Below are 20,898 nucleotides of genomic sequence, written 5' to 3' on the forward strand. Positions count from 1 at the left end.
TAGATCCTGGAACCTTCCTTTACCCAAAGAATCATTTTAAAATGGTATCTCTTCCCACCCACCCCAACTGCAGTGTGCAGTGGTACTGTCCATTCACACTCATCAGACGTTACCTAGAGGCCTGCTCCACCCACTTGCATAGCCAGAGACAACCACGAAGGCTTCCTTGTCTCCAGTGACTGCATCCTCCAGGCTTTTGCTGCGCCGCGGAGGATGCTCAGGTGCAGATGCTGTGTCGTCGTCCCCCCCAAGCGACTGCTTAAGCTATTTGGCAATTGGCCTATCCCAGCTGAGGAAGCAGATGCTGGGCCATCATGGCTGTACAGCTCTTGCCTGCCCTGGGATTGGCCACAGACACCAGCTAGATAGCCTTTAGGGATCCCCCACCGCGGGCTAGCCTGCCCTGCTCTTACCCGGAGTTCACTGATCTTGTCTCCAGCCTCAGTCAGCGTCATGTTCGCTTCTTTGACCAGGATTTGCTGGACGGTCTGCAGGACACCAGTTGCCATGGTGACATCGCCACAGACATACATGTGGCCATCTTTCTTGCACAGGGCCTCATAGACATAGCCAGCCAGTTGCATCCTCAGCAAGTCCTGAACATAGGTCTGGGGAAAGAGAGGAGAGGCGCACAGCTGGCAAAACACAGCCTGAGCTTGACTCTCGCCTCAGCCCTGAACCTCTTGCTGAAATCCAAGGCTGAGCCCTACAACATCTGAAGTCACCATAACATGTCCCTGAGCATAAGCAGGAACTGAAGGTGGCCCTCATGGCTATGTTTTAAAATATACTTTGTTTTAATGTGTTTTTAAAGATGCTTTGTTTTAAAGTCTTTTCTTTGTAAGGTGCTTTAGAGTGTTTTTAGTGCTTTGCTGCCCTGGCTCCTTCTAGGATGAAGGGAGGGATATAAATTTAATAAATAATACATACATACATAAAATAAAAAGGGAGTGGGCTACAGACGGATGGGGAAACTGACGTGTGCATCTGCCAGTGCTGTGCGACAGTCATGCAGGTAGTGAAAACCCACCACCATGCACAGGTTTCTTTCCCAAGCCTTGTTCTGGGGAGGGCCCAGGAAGGTGGGCTTCCAGCTGTCCAGTTGGGCAGCCCTTGTTTTGCGGAGGCCACCTTGGACTCCGCCTCGACTGTCATGACCCAGAACAGTCTGAAGGCAACAACAACAAATTAACTGCCACCACTTGATCCCCCCTTCCTTCCCCATATCCCTCCCTGCCCACCCCATTCCCAGCTGCATTGCCTTGGGGTAATCTGGGTCACGGGAGAAGCCGGTGAGGACCTGGCCCAGGGCCCCTTTCTGCTGGGCTTGCAGGACCTCCTCCTTGTAGATGTGGTCACAGTGGGAGCTGCGGCAGCCAAAGACCAGCGTCATCTCGCCTGCTGGGGGGCCGGGGGGGGGGGGTAGAGGAGGAAATGGGGAGGGTCAGGGTTGTGGTAAGACAGAGACAATCCCGCCGCTCCCACAACAGCCTCCATCCCGTCCAGGCCAGTCCGGCCTGACTCACCTTTGGCTTCCATGGCACGCAGCCGCTGTTGCCAGAAGCTTCGGAAGGGGGCAATGCCAGTGCCAGGCCCCACCAGTATGCAAGGAGCTGCGGGGTCCTGTGGTAGGTGGAAGTTCGGGGCACTGTGCAGGGCAGAGACACAGAGTCACTCATCATGTGGGTCACAAGCAAGGGAGTGATAGTCCCAGCAGCAGCACGACCAAGTCCCAGCTCTTCCTGCTGCTTCCCACAGTTTTCCCTCTGGCCAATGGCCCAGGCGTGGCTCTGCCTGCAGCCTTTCAGGACAATGTTGCAAACGCAGGTACTATGCTGTGGCCACAATTATCATGCTGTGGAATTAATGTGGTCAGATACCCAGATTTTTAGGAGGGATTTTCACACCATTGGTATTTATGATGGCATTTCACTGACTTTGTTTATAGTTTTATATTTTCGGTAAACTTCCTTGAGAGCTTTTGTCCTGAAAGGCAGCCTAAAAATATTTAAAATAAACCAACCGATATTTATAAAGCACCTGCTGGTAGCTGGACGCTGAGTCTTTTCATAAAAATAATACAGTACCATTAAAATCCAAGTACAGAAGAGGAAATGCTAAAACTCAGGAGAGAGAACAACAAGGTCTTCTGAAATAGTCAGGATATGATTTTTAAGGATAAAGAGAGGTTAGACAAAACTGGAGTCCAATATACCTGAAATACCAATTTTTGCAGAATCAAACTCAATTTTAAATCTATAGAAACATTTTGTATTAGGGTTTGTTGAGCTTGAGCCTGATTCGTAGATCTAGTGCAAGAACATGGCTAGTGTTTTGTCTGTGTTTATTGATGTGGCATTTATTAGGATGGCGTCTATGAAGACAATGACTGCTTACATATCTCTGAGGGGTTCTTTGAAAAATCTCAGAAGCACTTGCAACTAGAAAAGAGAACCTTCCAAAGGGAATGATAAGCATAGGCAGGTCAGTGTTCTGATCTTTCACAAGTATTTGCCAGAAACTGCTTAAGGCATCCACTTTGAAATTCAAAGGGATCTTGTTAACCTGGAGCACTGGGCTGAAAACAACAGAATGAAATTTAACAGGAATAAGTGCAAAGTTTTACATCTAGGAAAAAGAAACCAAATGCACAGTTATAAGATGGGGGATACTTGGCTCAGCAATATGACATGCAAGAAAGATCTTGGGATTGTTGTTGATCACAAGCTGAATATGCGCCAACAGTGCAATGTGGCTGCAAAAAAGGCAAATGCTATTTTGCGCTGCACTAACAGAAGTATACTTTCCAAATTACATGAAGTATTAGTTCCCATCTATTCAGCACTGATTAGGCCTCATCTTGAGTACTGCATCCAGTTCCAGACACCGGACTTTAAGAAGGATGCAGAGGAACTGGAACAGGGTCAGATGAGGGCAACAAGGATGATCAAGGGACTGGAAACAAAGCTCCATGACGAGAGACTGAAAGAACTGGGCATGTTTAGCCTTGAGGACTGAGGGCAGCTGGACAGCCACCTGTTGGGTATGCTTTAATTTTGATTCCTGCATTGAGCAGGGGGATGGACTCGATGGCCTTACAGGCCCCTTCCAACTACAATTCCATGATTCTATGACTCAACCATATGACACAATCCACACAATGCATTTCAGTGATTGTGCTCCAATAGCCACTCTGGCTGGAAACAGATCTCTCTGCCTGGAGGTCTAAGACTCGGCTCTTGAGAGAGAACTTCCAGGAGCAGTAAGAATATCACCGTAACCTACACGTATCTTCCTATAGCTGGTTTATTATGGAAGTGTGTCTAACTAACACCAAGATAAGAAGAATCCATCACTCTTGCCATTGCTATAGCTTCCTCTTCTACATACTACAGATCCCACCATCCACTGCTCCTCAGCTAGCTGAGGGAGGGAGGGAGGGCTGGCACCAGCCTGCAGTGCCGTAAAGCCAAACACCCCCACCTGATACAGACGGCACAGGATTTAAATAAGATTGCTTGCCCCACCTACCTGTCGCGTCAGCCCATCTGCGTGCCTGTGTCACCCAAGATAGCAGTGGAGGCATCATCCCCTTAGGGACACCCCATCTTGGGTGATGGCAGACCAATGCATGAGTCATTCAAACTGATGCACCGATGCGACAGGTAGGTGGGGCGGGCAGGCTTATTTAAGCCCTGTACTGCCTGTACCGGGGGTGGGGGTCTATGGGAGCTCCCACTTTGCAATCCACAGCAGTGTCGGTTCGCTGAGTCCTGCAACCCAGTTCTGCTGCGGAGTGCCAAGCTGGAGCTTCACCATCCCACCCTCAGGGGCCCTTGGCCAGGGCCCAGTCTGGCCGTCTGCTGGCTCCAGCCCTGGTGTGACTCATTGCTTTGCACCACCCTTGATCCAAATGCCAACATACTGAGGAGGCTGGCAATTGTCTCAAAGAGAAAAACCAGGGCCATCCACTCAAATCTCAGCTTTGTTCGTCAGCACAACTTCCCACAGTGTGTGTGCCCACGTGGAAGAGAGAGAGAGAAACTCACCACTGCCAAGCTCAACAACAAGCTAGAACTCTTTAAGAGACACAGAAAGTGAACCGTTATGCAGGCAGCCTCCAACCCACAGAACATAACAAATAGAGAAGAAGCACAGCTGAACCTCCATCACAGGGATTGGTGCCTGTCCGGTCAGAAAGAAAAGCTCAGTGGAACTGCACAGGATCTGGTAGGAGCAGGATCCCCCTGAATAGTACCAGCTGCTGGAAATCACACAGGTGGAGAGAGTTGCTGTTGCGCTCATGTCCAGTTTGTGTTTCAAAGTTTTCTACTTAATTAGGTGCCTTCTCCAAGGAGAGAGTTGCTTTGAATTGCTAGATGGTGCAAAGACATCCACCTATTCACCCTGCCACCACCCAACACTCTACCCTTTTCTGCATTTTTCAGTTACTGCCTCATTTATTTACTTAGAATAATGGGTGGGGAAAAATTTGGCTTGGCAGGCCTGGTCTTAAATCCCCTCCCCCCAAGGTCAACTTTGACAGACCATCCAACATCATAATGATGTCAGATGATCACTGCCCACCTGTCAAAGTTGGCCTGCAAGATGGGGGGGGGGAAGAGGGAGACAGTCACCAAGCAGGGTTGAACTCCCTGTGCATCAGCTGATGGGCAAGGGATTCAGTCCTAGTTTTTGCAGGATTTGGGTATGCAAGAGATTTCCCAGTGGAGAACCATCTCACTCATCTGAAGCAAGCAGGATTGAACCCTCTGCCCATCAGCTGATTGGGGTAGGGTTCAATCCTGCTTTCTACCTGCCCCACACCTAGCATCACATATGTCATCAGGTGTGAGTCAGGTGGGCATGGTTTGGCCTGCAGGCTGGAGGCTTCGCAAACCTGATTTAGAATACTGCTTTATTGTCCCGAGAGGCTCTCAAAAGCAAGTTACAAAAGATTCTCAAAATAAAACCACACTCCAATCTAATACAGGAACAGAAGTTACGGGCTGCTTTCAGACAAGTTTTATTGTGGGACAGGGCTCTTCACGCATGCATGTTTCTCACAGTTTCCATACAATGTCAGCAGCAGCGGCATTAAAATGCTAGCCCATATCCGCCGCCCCCCTGCACTTAGTCTGGGTTTTCCCATTCTGGGGAAAATCTGATAAATTGACAAAACCTGATAATGGCCCATTTGCAGTCTCTCAACAACCTGTTTGAAATATGAAGCCTCCACCTGGAAGCCCCCTTGGGTTGGGCCCATGCGGAGCCAGGATGATTCAGGCACCATTTCTTGCTCTTGATCTGAAGGGTAGGGAGTGGGGCTGGCTGCTGTCTCCCTATTCTGCATGCAACACTCCCCACAAGAGACTCTCAGCCTAAACAGCAGCAGCAGCATGAATGCTACTAGGGCCAGATGTGTGCCCAATGGCCGGGGGGGTTCCCATGTTGCCAGAGGTACACCCAGGCAAGATCAGCACTACGTGGCCTGAGCTAGCACACAGCTACCGTCACTGGTCATGCGTTTCTACAGTTGAACACGGGGCTGGTCCTGGCCCTGCTGGCTTCTGTGCCAAAAGCCCCTCTCATCAGAGCAGCAGCCAATGCCTGCAGGAGCAGCTCTGCCTGCTGTGGCAAAGCAGAAGTGCCGGCTGGGAACTGTTCTTTCTGGTAGAGGAAGGGTGGTGGTCTCCTCCTTCTCCAGAACAGCAAAACATTCTGGGACCTGAGAACACCAAGGGCTAGAAGCCTTCCCAAGGCCAGCTGAAGCACTGAGTGCTCCATCCCTCCCCTGAGATCGGAACCCCAGCCCCACACCCTCAGCAGGCTCCTTACCCTCGGACAAAAGTGGGCACCATCTCGCCAGCAGCCAGCTGGGAAAGCCACGTTGAACAGACCCCGTAGTGCAGGGGACCCTTTCCATCTGTGGGGCAAAAGTAGCATGAGATGGTGCCTTAAAGTGCTGCTCCCTGCCCACAACCCTGCTCTCCCCCGCAGGATGCTGGACTCATCCCACCACTGTGGGGTCCAGTTTTATGGCCCTCACCCCAGCCCCCCACCAGACTGCCCCGACACACAAGATGGCAGCCTCTGCTCCCTGGAAGGAGGCTGCATTCCCCTTAATGTCCCCACACCCCTCTCCAGGCATTCAATGGAACCGTGGCACCCCCGTTCTCCCACACACACACACACCTCCCCCCTTGTCCCAGGTGTTCCCAGCTGGGCAGCCCTTCACCCCCACCCCACCCACTATCCTCACTCTGGCTGTGGTAGTTGAGCACGGCAACCGTGAGGTGCACCTGGCCCGGGTGGGCGCCTAGTGCTGAGCTGATGGAGTAATAGCGAGGCTTGAGCACAGGCAGCTGAGTCAGGAGCAGCGAGGCCGGCAAAGGGACCGAGGGGAACTCCTCCAGCACCTCCACCATCGTGGGGCAACGGAACCATTTCCACTCCTCATACAGAAGGGAATCCTGGGGGGGGAGGGGAAGGGGGTCAGTTTGCTACACCACAGACAGGCAAAGTCAATTTGGAGAGAAGCATCAAAAAGGCATGAAACAGAACTGGAGGAGGAGGAGGAGCTCTGCCCGATGGCTTCATCTGTCGTTAACTTGCTACCATGGCAAAGACCACTCCAAGGAGGGCATCACATGAGCATGTGCAGAGCACTGGGATGTGCTTGCCTAGGAAAAACCACAGGGCGGGGGGATCAAATGCCACTCTGGTGGGAACCACGTCAGGGCACTTGCCATTTCACGCCACACAAACCTACGCGGGAAAATACTGAGCCACGTCTGAAGATTAGGCAAAGTAATGGACAAGAAGCCCACAGAGAAGTCATCACGGCAGCCGGCCAGTCCACAGCCTCCAGACATCAGCTGCTGCTGCTGGGGAGCTGAAAAGGAAAGGGCTTCCACCCTCATGCCCAGCTTGTGGGATGTCATGGGCCCCAAGGAGAACCTCTGGCAAGAGTGGCAGGATGAAGAATGGAGTACAGATCTTGGGGAGGGGGTTGCCAGTACTGCAAAAAGGACTGAAGGAGGCACAGGGGAAAGATCTCCAGAAGCGTCTGAGCTAGCTATCAGAATCACTAAGAAAAATCCAGAACCCCTGCTCCTGTCTCCTGAACCATCTAGTGATGACTCTGCCCAGGCACCCAGCCCAGATTTCGCTGTGGAACAGTTAAAACTCAATGAACCACTGAGACAGCAAAGTGAAAGCAGTCAGCGTGAGCCAGAGTTTATGCTTTCGCAGAGCTCTAGATTAGACAAGTGACAGCTTCAGAAGATGCTTTCAGCACCTTGAAAGAGCCTTCACCTTATAGCAAAGGCAAGAAAGACCTAGAACTAACCCTTATAAGTTCCGGACCCTCTCTGATATAAAAGTCTGACAGTGTCTCTTCAGCACTGTTGCAGCAATTCCTTGCTGTCGGCTCCATGCCTTCTTCCTGATATGAGCCTAGACTACTTGGTATCCTGAGAGATGTTCCAGCATTCTGATTCATGCCTAGAGTGTGATGCTGTGTCCCTGTATTGACTTCCTCAACAAAGCTTCCTGCAGAAAAACCCAGTCTTCCAGTCCTGAGTCTGAGTCTTTGGTCGGCAGCCAGGACATGGGATTCCCTTTGGGGCACCTGGTTGGCCAGTGGGGAGGGGACACAGGGGGCTGCTAGAAGCCAGGTTTCAGCCAACTGCAGGGCTTTTCTGAAAGCAAGGAGAATCATGCCTCCAAAGAGATGTGGAATATTGCTTGCAGTTTAAAGAATATTGCCATTGCAAGCGGTTGAAGACAGTCCTGGAAGATCCACAAGTCCTTCTAGGATTGTAACCCTTTCATCATTTTCACCCCTACCAAGGTGCCTTGCCCTCGCCCACCAGCCTCCATCTTACTGCTGCTGCATCCTGACTCTCTTCCTAGTGATGAGGACAGCATGAGAGCGAGTTTCCTAAGCAGCATTGGGGGGGGGGGGAGGTTTAATAATGCCAACCACACAATCCCCAGCCTAACCCCCAACTTCAAGGCCTTGAGGGGGATAGAAGATATACACACCCCTCTTGTCCCATGGACCACCCCCCCCCACCAGCGGAGTAGGATCCCCGCAGGCGGCACACCCGCTGCCTACCTGGCTGAGTTGCTGAAGCTTCTCCTTCTCGGCCGGATCTTGCGCCAGTGTGGCCAGGAGCTGAAGCAACTGGGGGCTGGGGGGCGTTGTGATGTCCAAGAAGAAGGTGAGGGCCTGGCGCAGCGTGCAGGGAGGCAAGCGGGGACTGGGGACCCACAAGCGCTTTGGGTCTGGGAAGGAGAAGAAGCAGAAGCACAAGGGCGGGGCTGAGCAAAAACTGGCTGTTTCTATTGCCACGCTGCCTCCCTTAAGCTACACTTCAAAATCCACAGAGCAACGTGTGTGCTGGAGGGGGGAAGAGGGACAAGCACAGCTTCTGAGGATGGGAGCACATTAGTCATCTACAGCAAAGTGTTTCCACTGGCCACACTTGGAGGGGCAACAGGTTGATCTGCCCATCAGGTATGCTCTTTGAAGCTGAATTAAAAAAGCAGAACACCTGAGTTGCTCCCACCTGGTTTTACAGTCGAAGGGGGGGGGTTGACTAGTGTCATGTGCCCCAGTTTTCAGGAGAGAGAGGTGGAGATGCACTGGAGCCAGCATAACAGGGAATGTGTCTCTACTCTGAGGTGAAGGCAGGGGGAACAAGCAACAACCTGCATGGGGGGGTGCCTTTTCTTCCCAGCTCAAGGAGTCTCATCCAGCTCCTTGCTGCGCCGCGTCCACCTAGGCATTCATCTGTGAAGGGTGCCGAGGGCCCTCCAGAGAGAGGGTGGGGTAGGGTTCCGGGTGCACACGTCATTGAGAAAACAACAGTGCACTCCAGGTGGTTTTCTGCTGGACCATCCACACATCATGCTCTGTACTGTTGCTCTGCAAAGCTCCTCCAACGTTACCCCATTACTGATATCCGGAAGGGCACTCTTGTGCTATCTCACAACAGAAATGGGACTGGGGGGAAATGTACCCATGACTCTTCCTTCGTCTGTTTCTTGGAAACTATTTTGTCTGAACTAACTCTGTGTCAAATGGCTGATGGAGACCTTCACGACATCCCCTCCTCCTCCCCTGCTAATGACCACAGTCCTTGGGTTCACTTCTTCCTTTATCCCTCTCGCAATGCCAAAACTGTGAAGCTGACCACTAAGTCAAGAGAGGGCAAGAAAGGGACGTGGCCAAGGCCACTCACAGTCCGAGAAGGAATTTGAACACAGGTCTCCCTGACCCTACACCCATCGTTTTGCTGGCTCTGTGTAGCAAATTAAGAATGTAGCAAAGAGGGGGGAGGTGATTGGCAGACAGCTGGGCAGATGAGCCTTGAGCTGATCAGTGCCAATTGCAAGTCCTGCTTTCAACAGAGCTGGCCTGGGCTCCGGTGGACAGAGGTTCCGATTAGGACCAACCCCAAAAGGGCTTGTATTTGGTGCCCAATTTAAGAAGGCATCAAATGCAACCCCTGCACACTTTAAGGCTGCCAACTGTTCCTTTGTCATCTAGGCTTTACCTGTCCCACATCTGATGTCATAGATGAAGTGGGAGAGGCTTGAGGAGAAAAGATCCTTACAGGCCAAATTAGCATCCCTACTTAGCCTAAATGTGGCCTGTGGGCCAGAGGATCCACTCTAATACTGCTTCTGACTGGCTCTACCAAATCTCCCAAGATTTGGACAGAAGGTACACTGACACAAGGAAATAACTACCCATAAATATCCTCCACCATGAGCCTCAGTTTTTTCCCTCATGGGACTGCGGCCTGGGCTAGCCCCCATGGACCACTGGGCCCTAGAAAAGTGTGCCTTCTCTCACTCACTCACTCACTCACAGAGTGCTTAGGCCTGCCTGGAGAGCTTTCCAATTAAACATTTGCCACACAAAGCTGGCTTGGCCAAGTCACCTGGGTGACACAAAAGTCAGCCTTCCCCATCCCTCAGCAGGTCACTCACTCTCCCCTGCCTCCAAGGTTTCCACAACAACTGACTCGTTGGCCGATGGCGGGTCCTCAATGCGCTCCAGGAGGGATTCCACCAGCTCTGTGCTGTTGGCAGGGAAGATGCCCACGTGGTCGCCCGGCTGGTATTCCAGCTCTGGCTGGTTGCCTGTCTGCAGCTTCACAAGGATGGTGGACCGGCTACAATGGGGGAGGAGAAGGGCGGTCAGCACTGCAAGGGGGCTGTGCAGCAGGAAGATGTCGACAGATGCACTCAGCAGCAGGGAGACCGCACACCCTCACCCATCCAAAATCTGTAGGATTTGAATCGGTCAGAGGGAAAGAACATGGCTCAGTGGTTAGAGTATCTACCCGGGTTCCTGGTTCAATCTGCAGCACCTCCAGGTAGGACTGGGAGAGAATCCTGCCTGAAACCCTGGACAGCCGCTGCCAGTCAGTGTGGACTATACTGAGCTAGATGGACCATTGGTCTGACTCGGTATAAGGAACCTGCTATGTTTCTATGAAAATTGGGCACTTTTGTTGTGGGTTGCAAAAGTCAAAAGTGAAAGAAGGAATGCCGTTAATCCCCATATAACAGGAATATAATTGAAAGTGCACGGACCTCTGCAAAGTTCAAGGATTTTGCCAGTACAAAGTCCGTAAGGACAACAACTTCAGGCCAAAAAGAAAACAGGACTGGACATGCCCACACCAAATGCCTCATGGAACCTCCAGCATCTATCTGAATTAGACAGTGCCCTCCCCTAAAGACCTTGTGGGGTCCATTATACCCAGAATACCAAGTTTTGCTGGATCGATCTCGATTTTAAATGTACAGAAACATTTTGAATAGATTCTAATGCAATTTCCATTGTTCAGGTTGTATACCATATTCTCACTCCCTGTTCCCTTCTTCGCGAAGTTCTTCCTTTTCATAAGTTCTTTGTTTTCGTAAAAGTTACCACAAAACACCCACCCACCCAAATGGACCAAAAGGGCTAACACGTGGCCACCAGACAACACAGAGAGCATGCAAAGTGAGGCTGCGAGTCCTTCTCTGCCCCAACCCTCAAGTCCCCAGCAGGATGAACCAGCCCCACCTGACCAGAATGTGGTGGGAACTGGTGGCCCCATGGAGTCACCTCGCTGCAGCCTACAACAGCCTGGCCCAAAGGAAATGGCCACCAAACAGAGATGCAGGGCAGGGAGCAGGAGAGCACCTCCTTGGGCAATCAGCTGCCGGACCCACCGTGCCCTCCTACAAGGAGAGAGGGGGAAGAATCTGGGTATGCAAGAACCACTGTGCACCAGCCCTCTGCCATGCTGATTGACCCTTACCTCACAGCCGGGGTGGTGTGGTGGCAGAGGAGGAGGAGGAGGAGGAGGAGGAGGAAGAGTTTTGGCATTGCTGTGTGGACTCTCACCTGGATTCTGGGCTCTGCAGGTTCTTGACAGAGAGGACGTGGCAGGGAACCACCTTGCGCTTATGTACAAGGGCCAGACCTGATGGGGGAAGAACCCAAGAGACAGGTTCACCAACGGGAGGTTCTCAAGTTTTGCTTTTCCAGATTGGGGGTGGAGGAGTCACCACCCCTCCTTGAAGGCATCAGCTACTGACTGGAGGACCCAGCCAGGCCCCTTGGGAGTGTGGGCATATGGCAGTTGCAGAGCCCACAGCAAGGGAGCTTCTCTGTCACTACTTGAAGGAAGGGTTGCAAGATCAGGAACTCTGCAGGCCAACCGGGTAGGGATGGCCCAGTGGCAGAGCAGCAACCACAGAGCATCCGCTTGGCACACCAGACAGGACACCTTGTTCTGCTCTGCAGTACGCACCTGCCAGGAGATCGAGAGCGCTGGGGTGGATCACCAGGCGGAATCTACTGCGCTTCCAGTGGCAGGGGCTGGTGAAGGCCTCTGTGGTGACAGCCTGAGATTCCACGCAAAAGATGCCACAGGCAGCCTGGAGTGGGGTGGGCGATAAATGGTAACAGTTAATTTGGGGCCTCTTTTGGAGAGCAGCCTGAGCAGGGCCCTCCACCACCAAAGCCAAACACCCCTTAGCAAGCAGCCCATGCCGTTCCCCAGCTGATCACCAGGTGGCCCCAGCACGACACACTCCCAGCTGCACCCAAGAAAGTTCAACATTCAGTTTTGGAAGGGATTTCTTCACTAGAGGTCTCATTATAATTGCCTGCCACCACCCCCTTCCCTCTTCTGTTATCTATTTATCATTATGTAACACTGAGACTTTGTGTTTATGTTTGCAACTGCACTGTTAATTGTTCGTTCTTTCCTTTGTATTACGAAAATCCTTCAATAAAATACATTATTTTAAAAAAAACCTCAGCCCACAGCTCCCTTTCCAATAGTCTCCCCTGCTCAACTCCCCTCCAGTCCATTCCCTCTGCCCCCACACACACACACGTGCATGGTCATGGCATAGTCTGAGGGCACATGGCCTGCAGCCACTTGCGGAAGCCAAGCAGGTCCAGGTCTGGTCGGTGGGAGACCGCCTGGGAACACACACGCACGCACACACCCTAACCCGGCTTCCATGAAGGAAGAAAGGTGGGGTATAAAATGTACTAAAAATAAATAAAACCCTGCATTGATCATCCAGACAATTTCTTTCAGTTTGGTCACATCCAAGCAGGAGATGTGACTGGATCTGCCTGACAGGCATTCTTTTCCTTGGGTTAAAAAGTGGGGAGGGTTTTTTTAATCTTTCCTTGGCTTGAATCTCTCCTCTGAAGCGGCTATTTCTGCGGTGGAGGAGACAGACCGACTGACAGGATACAAGGAAGCCAAAGAGAGCAGACACCTTGAGCCCCTACAGCATCACTCCAAAGGCCCATGGGGTGATGGGCCCCTGTTCCTTACCTCACAGCGGGGGATCAATGAGTGGAGATGGGGGAGATCACTGGGGGCCATTAACTCACCTAACCTGGGAGGACTTGATTTTGGACAGAAAAGGAAAGGTTGCAAGCAACTTTAGAGAAAAGGTCTGTCTGTCTGTCTGTCTGTGCTGATGCCCAGGGAAGCAGCCTGGATGCAGCCCCCCCGGGGGGGGGGGTCAGGGTGGTGAGCCAGGATCCATGCAAACCCTGCCAGTCAGAGAGGGAATCGATCATGGGAATCCATGGGCTCAATGAGTGGAAGCTGAAAGGTTGAGAACCCCCTCCCACAAGAAATTGCAGTCACCACAAGCACAGAGAATGACTTGTAATTAAACAATTATTATCTTATTATGATGATGATGATGATGATCTTTATTTTTACCCCACCCTTTTTCCAAAGCTGGAACTCAGGGCAGCTTACAAATAAAAACGAATACATAAAAACAAAAGACATCTTCAATGCCACAGGCCAACCTTCGCCAACCTGGCACCCTCCAGATGTTTTCGACTACAACTCCCATCAACCCCAGCCATGTCCTGTTGTAGTCCAAAATATATGGAATGTGCCAGGCTGGTGAAGTTTGGCCTGAAGCAGTTTACTCCAGAGAAGGAAATTCCCCCACCACATCTGGCTTGAGAATTTCCCGGTGCAGGTGGAAGAGTAGCAGATGCCCAGCTGTGTGGGCCACTGGCTCTTATTACACACACACAGGCAGGGCAATTCTTCCACCCACAGAACACCCAGGCAGGGGAGATTGGCTCCTCTTGCCTCACAGACCAGCCCTGCCCATTGGAACACACCACCACCATCCCCCGACCCTTGCATGATGTCACCTTGAATACGTTCATGGCCCAGGTGCGGAAGGACTCTTCCTGGCCACACAGCTCATCCCCCTCGCCCATGGGGAACATCCGCTCACCCCCCAGCTCCTCTAAGCGAGTGTCCACAGCATGGGCAAAGGCGCAAAAGTGCGGGTAGGCACGGGAACCCAGCCCAAAGACAGCAAACCTGCAGAGGAGGAGGAAGGCAGGGTAAGCATAGAAACAACGTCTCATCACCCTCCTCTCAAGGGGACTCAGAAGGTGCAAAGCAGGCAGGCAGCACAGTCAAGCAAACTATGGCACATCCAAACTGAGCCAGATCCTGCCAATCAGCTAGACTTTGTTGGACTCCGCTTGGCACCATCTTGCTCACTTAGGAAACTCAGGCAGACATTTTCTTCCCCGTTTTCATTAATTGGGGCCCAAACATTCACTATGAGGCTATTTTCAAAGCTTCAGAGGATGTTATACAAAAAAACTACTAAAATATAACATGGTCTGTATTGAATTAAGATCAGCCCAGACCTCCCGAACTCCAGCCATTAAAGCGAGTCAAGCCAATATTGATTTTTCCTGTGCCAGTTCAATGCCAGCCCTCCTGTGGTTATAAAATCTTTTGTAACTTCAGCTTCCTGGCATTTTAGCACAAATACTTTAGCACAAGGGAAGGGAAGTCTGGGCCCTGCTCTGCCCTGGAGCACAAGACTTGGTTCTGCTCAGGCCAATACGTCATTAACTTTTGGAATTCACTGCCACAAGAAGTGGGTGATGAGCTTTAGCAGAGATGACTCTGAAAGGGAACTGAAGGAAAGGACTACCTAGGGCTACTAGCCATCATGACTATACATAGCCAGAGGCAGTGCACATTTGAAAATCAGCTGCTGGGAACAGACAACAATATGTGGCGGAGGGCTGGGAGGGAAGATTTGATGGGTTTGCTTCTGGAAAGAAATAAAATAAAATACATGTTTTGCCATGAAAGATCCTGGCTTTTGCAATAGCTTCCCATGAAATGAAACCTCTGCTGCCAGGTCAGGCATTTACTCCACTGCTGAGTTGCTAATATTTGGAAACTGAACATGAGCCAATAGCGCAATGAGGCTGCAAAAAAGGCAAACACTATTTTAGGCTGCATTAACATAAGCATATTTTCCAAATCATGTGAAGTACGTTGTTGTTCTTATGTGCCTTCAAGTTGATTACGACTTATGGCAAACCTATGAATCAGTGACCTCCAATAGCATCTCTCCTGAATCAGCCTGTTCAGATCTTGTAAGTTCAGGTCTGTGGCTTCCTCCTAGAGAGCCAGTGTGGTGTAGTGGTTTATTGGACTATGACCTGAGAGACCAGGGTTCGAATCCCCACACAGCCATGAAGCTCATTGGGTGACCTTGGGCCAGTCACTGCCTCTCAGCCTCAGAGGAAGGCAATGGTAAACCCTCTGTGAATACAGCTTACCATGAAAACACTATTCATAGGGTCGCCATAAGTCAGAATCGACTTGAAGGCAGTCCATTTCCATTTTAGTTTTCAAATCACGTGAAGTACTAGTTCCCCCCTATTCAGCACTGATTAGGCCTCATCTTTAGTACTGCATCCAGTTCTAGACATGTTCAGAGGAGGGCAACAAGGATGATCAGGGGATTGGAAACAAAGCCCTATGAGGAGAGACTGAAAGAACTGGGCATGTTGAGCCTGGAGAAGAGAAGACTGAGGGGCCAGATGGGCGACTAATAAATTCAATAATAATAATAATAATAATAATAATAATGATAGCACTCTTCGAGTCCTTGAAAGGTTGTCACATAGAGGAAGGCCAGGATCGGGTACACTTTAAGTCGGATTCCTGAGGTTGGACTTGATGGCCTTATAGGCCCCTTCCAACTCTACTCTTCCACGATTCTATGGCCGAGTTTTGGATTCTCTGACCTTTATCAGTCCTGGCTGTAGAGTCCCCGTCAAAAGCTCATGTGGGAAGATTCCAGTTGCATCTTTTGCCTTGAGATACTCTTCTGGGGCAGGAGGGTCAGAGAGGGCAAAAGCATTGCTGGGGTTGCCAAGGGAGGGGGACTTCAGGAGTGAAGCGGGGGCGGAAGATACCACTGGGCTCAGTCCAGCTACTGTTCCTTCCTGGGCCCACCCAACCTTGGGAGGGATTTTCCTGCTTGCCCTGGACCCTGACCCACTGACTCTCCAGAGTCCCACAGAGGCTAGCTTGCAGGAAAGGCCCCCTCGTCCATCCATCACATGGGGCGCTGTCAGCTGAGAGGCGGTCTCTGTGGCTGGTTTCCAAGAAACGTTGCCAGAGAGCAGTTTTCCATTCCACACCCTTCAGCCACAGCCGCTAATCTCTCCCCCCGCTTCCCCACACACACCCAACTCAGGCTCAGGTCCCACTCCGTAGCACAGGGTGCCTTTTACAGCACGGTGCTTCTCTTTCTATGAGCCCTGGTTTCAGGACGCTGCCAGACAGGGGGTGGTTCTTGGTGCAATAAAGAAGTCATTGCTACAAGTGGGATTGCCACTGACCTTCTGCACTGCCAGGGATATTGAGCTTTTGCATTTACAGTGTGTATCCCATGATGTTCCATCCACACCAGTGGGCGTGACAAGGGAAGGGGCAGGCCCAGTGTGGCCAAGCGAAAGGAAGTTCCAATTCACCTGAGTGACCACTGGGGGGGCGAGCGGGGGAATCTTGAGCAAACTTTTTTTTTTAAGAAAAACACAATGATTTCTTTAGCACTAAGTGCTTGTTCAAAGTTGTATTGATTTTCATCTTTGTTTTCAATGATGAAGATTTTACGTATATTTGTTTTAAATTAGTTTATGGATTTTAACCATGTTTTATCTACAATTTTATCTATACAGTATACCACTTGGAGAACCTTTTTTTAAATCAAGAGGTTTATACATTTTCTAAATAAATATACATAAATGTGAGCATGATTGCTCATTACTACCCATGAAATGTCTGAATAACATTTGTTTTGGGTCAACAGTGGGGGCTGGAATTACTTAACAGGGGTGGGGGGAGGACAAAGACAGGAGCAGCACTGAGAAGACACAGAAAGATGACAAAAGGAGGGTGATGTTGTGTGGGAAATGTGAGTGAATGAGGCACGGCAGTTCCATCCTCAGTGCCTCCCGCAGAAGCCCCTCATAGAATCACAGAACAGTAGAGTTGGAAGGGGCCTAGAAGGCCATCTAGTCCAACCCCTTGCTCAAAGCAGGAATCCAACTAAAAGCAACTTAAACCTCCATGTGCCCCACTGCACTTCCTGCCACAGAAGCAGGAGTCCTGCCTTCCTGGCCTGCGGGGCCCAAGCAGGCCGTTCTCTGGGGAAGGAGCCAGCCCTCCCTCTGGGCATCCTTACCGGAGAGTCCCCAGGGCCCCTGCACTGTCCGTGTTGCTAGACTTCCTGTGCTTCTTCTTCCACGCATCCACGGATGGGTCAGATTGGGTGATGCTGTTGAAGCGCATCTTGTAGCTCCTGAGAAGAGAGAAGGGGGGGGGAGAAAGGGAGAGCCCAGAGAGAGAGGAAGAATGAAAGGTCGGCCCAGGGCAACTGTGGCTGCTCCACGGAGTTTAATACCACGTTTTTCTTCATCAGGTTTGGGGAGGTGAAACGTAGAAACGTAGGATTATCAGCAGAGTCAAATGCCCTTGACTCCTTGCCGCCTCACAGACCCACACTGCCTTGACAAAGGAACACCCCTCTCTGCCTTCTCCTTATTTATTGGTTTAGAGATAGGCTTATCTGCCAAAATGGCGACTCAAGCATGGCCTCAAACTGTCAACACCCCAGGTTGAAAACACTGTGCCTCACATACTGGAGGCAACGCGTCCTCCATCCTGTCTGGCTCTGGGGAGTTAGAGGAATAGCTGGGTGTAACCAAAGAGCAGGAATCTGAGGAGGCTGATGTGAACCGGGAGCCCCCCTTTCTGTCTCAACCTGGAGCAACAGCGGGGTGGTGGTGGAGAGAGGGGTTTTTTTTGCCATTCTCGCTGCTTATCACCCCCTTTGGCATGCAACAAGACACAGCAATTTCAGGCCAAACTGCGAGGCCAAGCCATGGCCCAAAGCAGACGATCTCTAACAAGTAAGCAGAGGCAAAAATCTGAGCAAACATAAAGCTTTAGCCTTTAGAAAGGAAAGGGCTTTTAACAGAATAAACGTCTTGCTCCACACGTGTCTGGGCATAGAGATTACTCCAATCTAGAGGGTTTCAAGGCTCCTCCTGGGACCAAGAAGCACTTTCAGCTTCCGGCCCACAGGCCAGTGGCAAACCAGGACCCTGGAAATAGCTGCAAGCAAGGTGCTCGGTAAAGGGGGAGTGATGGGGAAGGGAAGGGCTATGCCAACCTGTTTTTTATGTAAGATGCTTCCTGGAAGTTTGACACAGCTAACCTCATCCAGCCCACAAAGGGCCCAAGTGCTGGTTACAGCCACTTCCCCGTGGGCACGACATGATGGAACCAAGGTTAATTAGCTACATAGATTATGACAATAATGAGGGTAGACATCAAAGTAAAGCGTACACTTTCCTCCAGCCAGAAAGACAGTAACGTCTGTACTTGGGAGGGGGACAGTGCAAAGCGGCTGCTTTCGGTAAAGGAGGAATAACACCTAGAAGCTGTTAGCAACTTCATTAACCAGATGACCCCCAACGTTGATGCAAGACTGAGAAATGGGCAAAATCCTGGAAGATTCTTAAAATAAGGTTTAGAAATATGGGCAGAGCCTTGAAGCAGCAGAAAAGGGATACAATACAGGCTAGCCTTTTAGACAAAAAGAGAAATTCTAGGTAAATTTGGGATATCCTAACTCAGAAATAGTGATTTTGATCATTGATGGTGTAACCCTATGCATGCCTTATTCAGAAGTAAGTCCCACTCTGTTCAGTGGGGTTTACCCCAAGGAAGCATATATATAGAATTGCAGCCTACAGATTTCTTTCCTCAGCAGATGAGAGAAGGTGCCCTCTTTGGCCAGGATTCTCAATAAGGCACGAGGGAGGCTTTGCAATATGCAAACTTATTGGAATGTACCTTATTAAAACAACTCAAGGCTCAAACCCAGATATTTACTCAATTAAAAGATCTTTAAATGTAAATGTACTACCTTCAAGTCGATTCCAACTTATGGCGACCCTATGAATAAGGTTTTCATGAGGCTGAGAGGCAGTGACTGGCCCAAGGTCACCCAGTGAGCTTCCTGGCTATGTGGGGATTCGAACCCTGGTCTCCCAGGTCGCAGTCCAACACCTTAACCACTATGCCACACTGGCTTTACTTTGGTGATAGTCCTACTTGGACAAGTGCTGTAACATACACATGAGACCAGCAGTGTGCCTGCGAAGAAATCACAGCAGGTCTTTCAGCTGCTGCCTTGAAATTAATTGCCAGAGAGGAAGAAGTCAGGAAGAGAACATGAGAAAAAGGGCCTAGATCTATCAGGGAGCGGGGAGGCCAACAATGACCTGAGCAGCAGCAGCAGCAGCCTCAGCCTGGGACTTACTTTCGCAGTTCAGGCTCAGTGGCTCCAAGATAAGGACACGACATCTCCATCAGGGCCCTGGCAAATCTCTGGTGGGGGTGGGAGGGTTAAAAGAGAAAGAGAGAGGCAGGCAGTGCATGAGGACCCAATCCAAGCAGTTCATACCTACAGAAAGGGGTGCCAGGGCTCAATCCCACGCAGAGCTACACCCCCTGCCCCCCCCATGCCTGGTGGGGGAGGAGGGACTGTGGAGAGAAGAATAACGTCTGTGCAGAAGTTCAGAGATTCAATAATTGTGCCACAGATTCCAGGCTGTGCTCACTAAGGAGACTAATCCGATAAGGACCAGCTTACCCCTTGCATACTGCATGACTCACTGCACTCCACAGGAGAAGTCCTCCTGCAGATGCCACGAATGATTTAGAAACAGGCCCTTTAGTGTGGTGGCACCGATCCTGTGGAATTCCCTCCCATCTCTATTGCCTTTTCAGCGCCTTCCTTTTCAAGAAGTCTTTTAAGTGGAGATTTTTATCCAAGTCTGCATCTGCATTGGATTTGAAACTGTTTTTATATATGTTTTCATTGTTAAATCCCTTCAGGATGTTTAATGGGTAGCAAATTAAAAATGAAACAAAACAAAGACGGACACCAAGAAGAGTGTCATGTAATCCATATAGAAACCAACAACTGGAATTGAACTGAAACATCCTTCTTTGCCAACCTGGCGCCCTCCAAATGTTTTGGACTAGAGCTCCCATCATATGGCTGTACTGGTTTGGGCTGATGGGAGTTGTAATCCAAAACATCTGGAGGGCACGGGAGTGGGGAAGGCTGAACTAACCCTATCAAGAACTATTACTAGCTACAAACTATTAGCAAGTTATATCATGCCACATACGGTTGTAGACATCAACAATCCACCATGACCTGCTGAAGCAAAAGTCGTGGCAATCGTACGGCCCCCAGACTGCGGTTCCATGTCATCTGATGGCATGCCACATTGAGGAAGAGTGGGCTAGATTCAACTCCTGTATATTGTCAGATCAGCCCAAAGCGAACACAGCAATGAGGTTTTGGGATGTATTTTAACGTTTGCAGGGTGCTATCCGGGGCTGATGGGCTCCACTTTGGACAAGGTTGGTGTGTGGGGTGTCACGTGTGTACAGATTTGGACTCTCAGCCCCATTCAGATGTCTCAACGAAAAGGGGACAAGGAGAAGCCCCCTCCCAGCATTACCTCTCCATTTTCAGGGGGGTCTCCATTGCCAAACGTGCTCGTCACCACCAGGACAAGCGTCTCGTGCTCCAGGGAAACCACATCATATTCGTCCATGCACATCACCTGTGGGGGAAGCACAGAAGGGGTCAGTGGCCGAGGGTGGAGAGATCAGGGCAGGGAGCCTCAAAGCACATGCCCATGTCCTTTGTTCGGACTGAAGAGCCAACACAGGCAACCTGCTGCGTATGGCTGAAAGCGCCCACTTGTTGTGGCTGCAGTTTTTAAATGTGCGCCTTGATCCATATCCTCCCCCACCCACAGGGAATTATTGCCTCAAAATGGAAAGTACAGGGACCATATGTACATATGACACTCTCTTACACCCTCATACACATACCAGTTCCACCCAGGACCCTGGCCTACAGCCTCACCAGTCATACTGTAAGAAAAACATCATTGCTAGCACACAC

At 50.6% G+C, this 20,898-nt stretch overlaps 1 protein-coding gene across 2 annotated transcripts in view; it reads right to left on the bottom strand.

The window, feature by feature from the left end:
* Positions 1–20,898, bottom strand: part of NOS3 (nitric oxide synthase 3) — a 56,833-nt gene that overhangs the window by 2,032 nt on the left and 33,903 nt on the right. Inside the window, exons 15-27 of one of the 2 annotated variants that reach the window (XM_061585740.1) lie at positions 20,447–20,551; positions 19,231–19,298; positions 17,086–17,202; positions 13,724–13,898; positions 11,826–11,952; positions 11,417–11,495; positions 10,006–10,190; positions 8,123–8,292; positions 6,263–6,473; positions 5,839–5,926; positions 1,527–1,648; positions 1,262–1,398; positions 414–608 (exon numbers count right to left, since the gene is read on the bottom strand). In XM_061585740.1, the coding sequence (XP_061441724.1) occupies positions 414–608; positions 1,262–1,398; positions 1,527–1,648; positions 5,839–5,926; positions 6,263–6,473; positions 8,123–8,292; positions 10,006–10,190; positions 11,417–11,495; positions 11,826–11,952; positions 13,724–13,898; positions 17,086–17,202; positions 19,231–19,298; positions 20,447–20,551 (1,779 nt within the window). Of the gene's footprint in view, positions 1–413; positions 609–1,261; positions 1,402–1,526; positions 1,649–5,838; positions 5,927–6,262; positions 6,474–8,122; positions 8,293–10,005; positions 10,191–11,416; positions 11,496–11,825; positions 11,953–13,723; positions 13,899–17,085; positions 17,203–19,230; positions 19,299–20,446; positions 20,552–20,898 lie in introns of both variants that reach the window. The other variant, XM_061585738.1, reaches the window with a different exon arrangement.

This window comes from Rhineura floridana, chromosome 10 (genome assembly GCF_030035675.1).
Source record: "Rhineura floridana isolate rRhiFlo1 chromosome 10, rRhiFlo1.hap2, whole genome shotgun sequence".
NCBI lineage: Eukaryota > Metazoa > Chordata > Lepidosauria > Squamata > Rhineuridae > Rhineura > Rhineura floridana.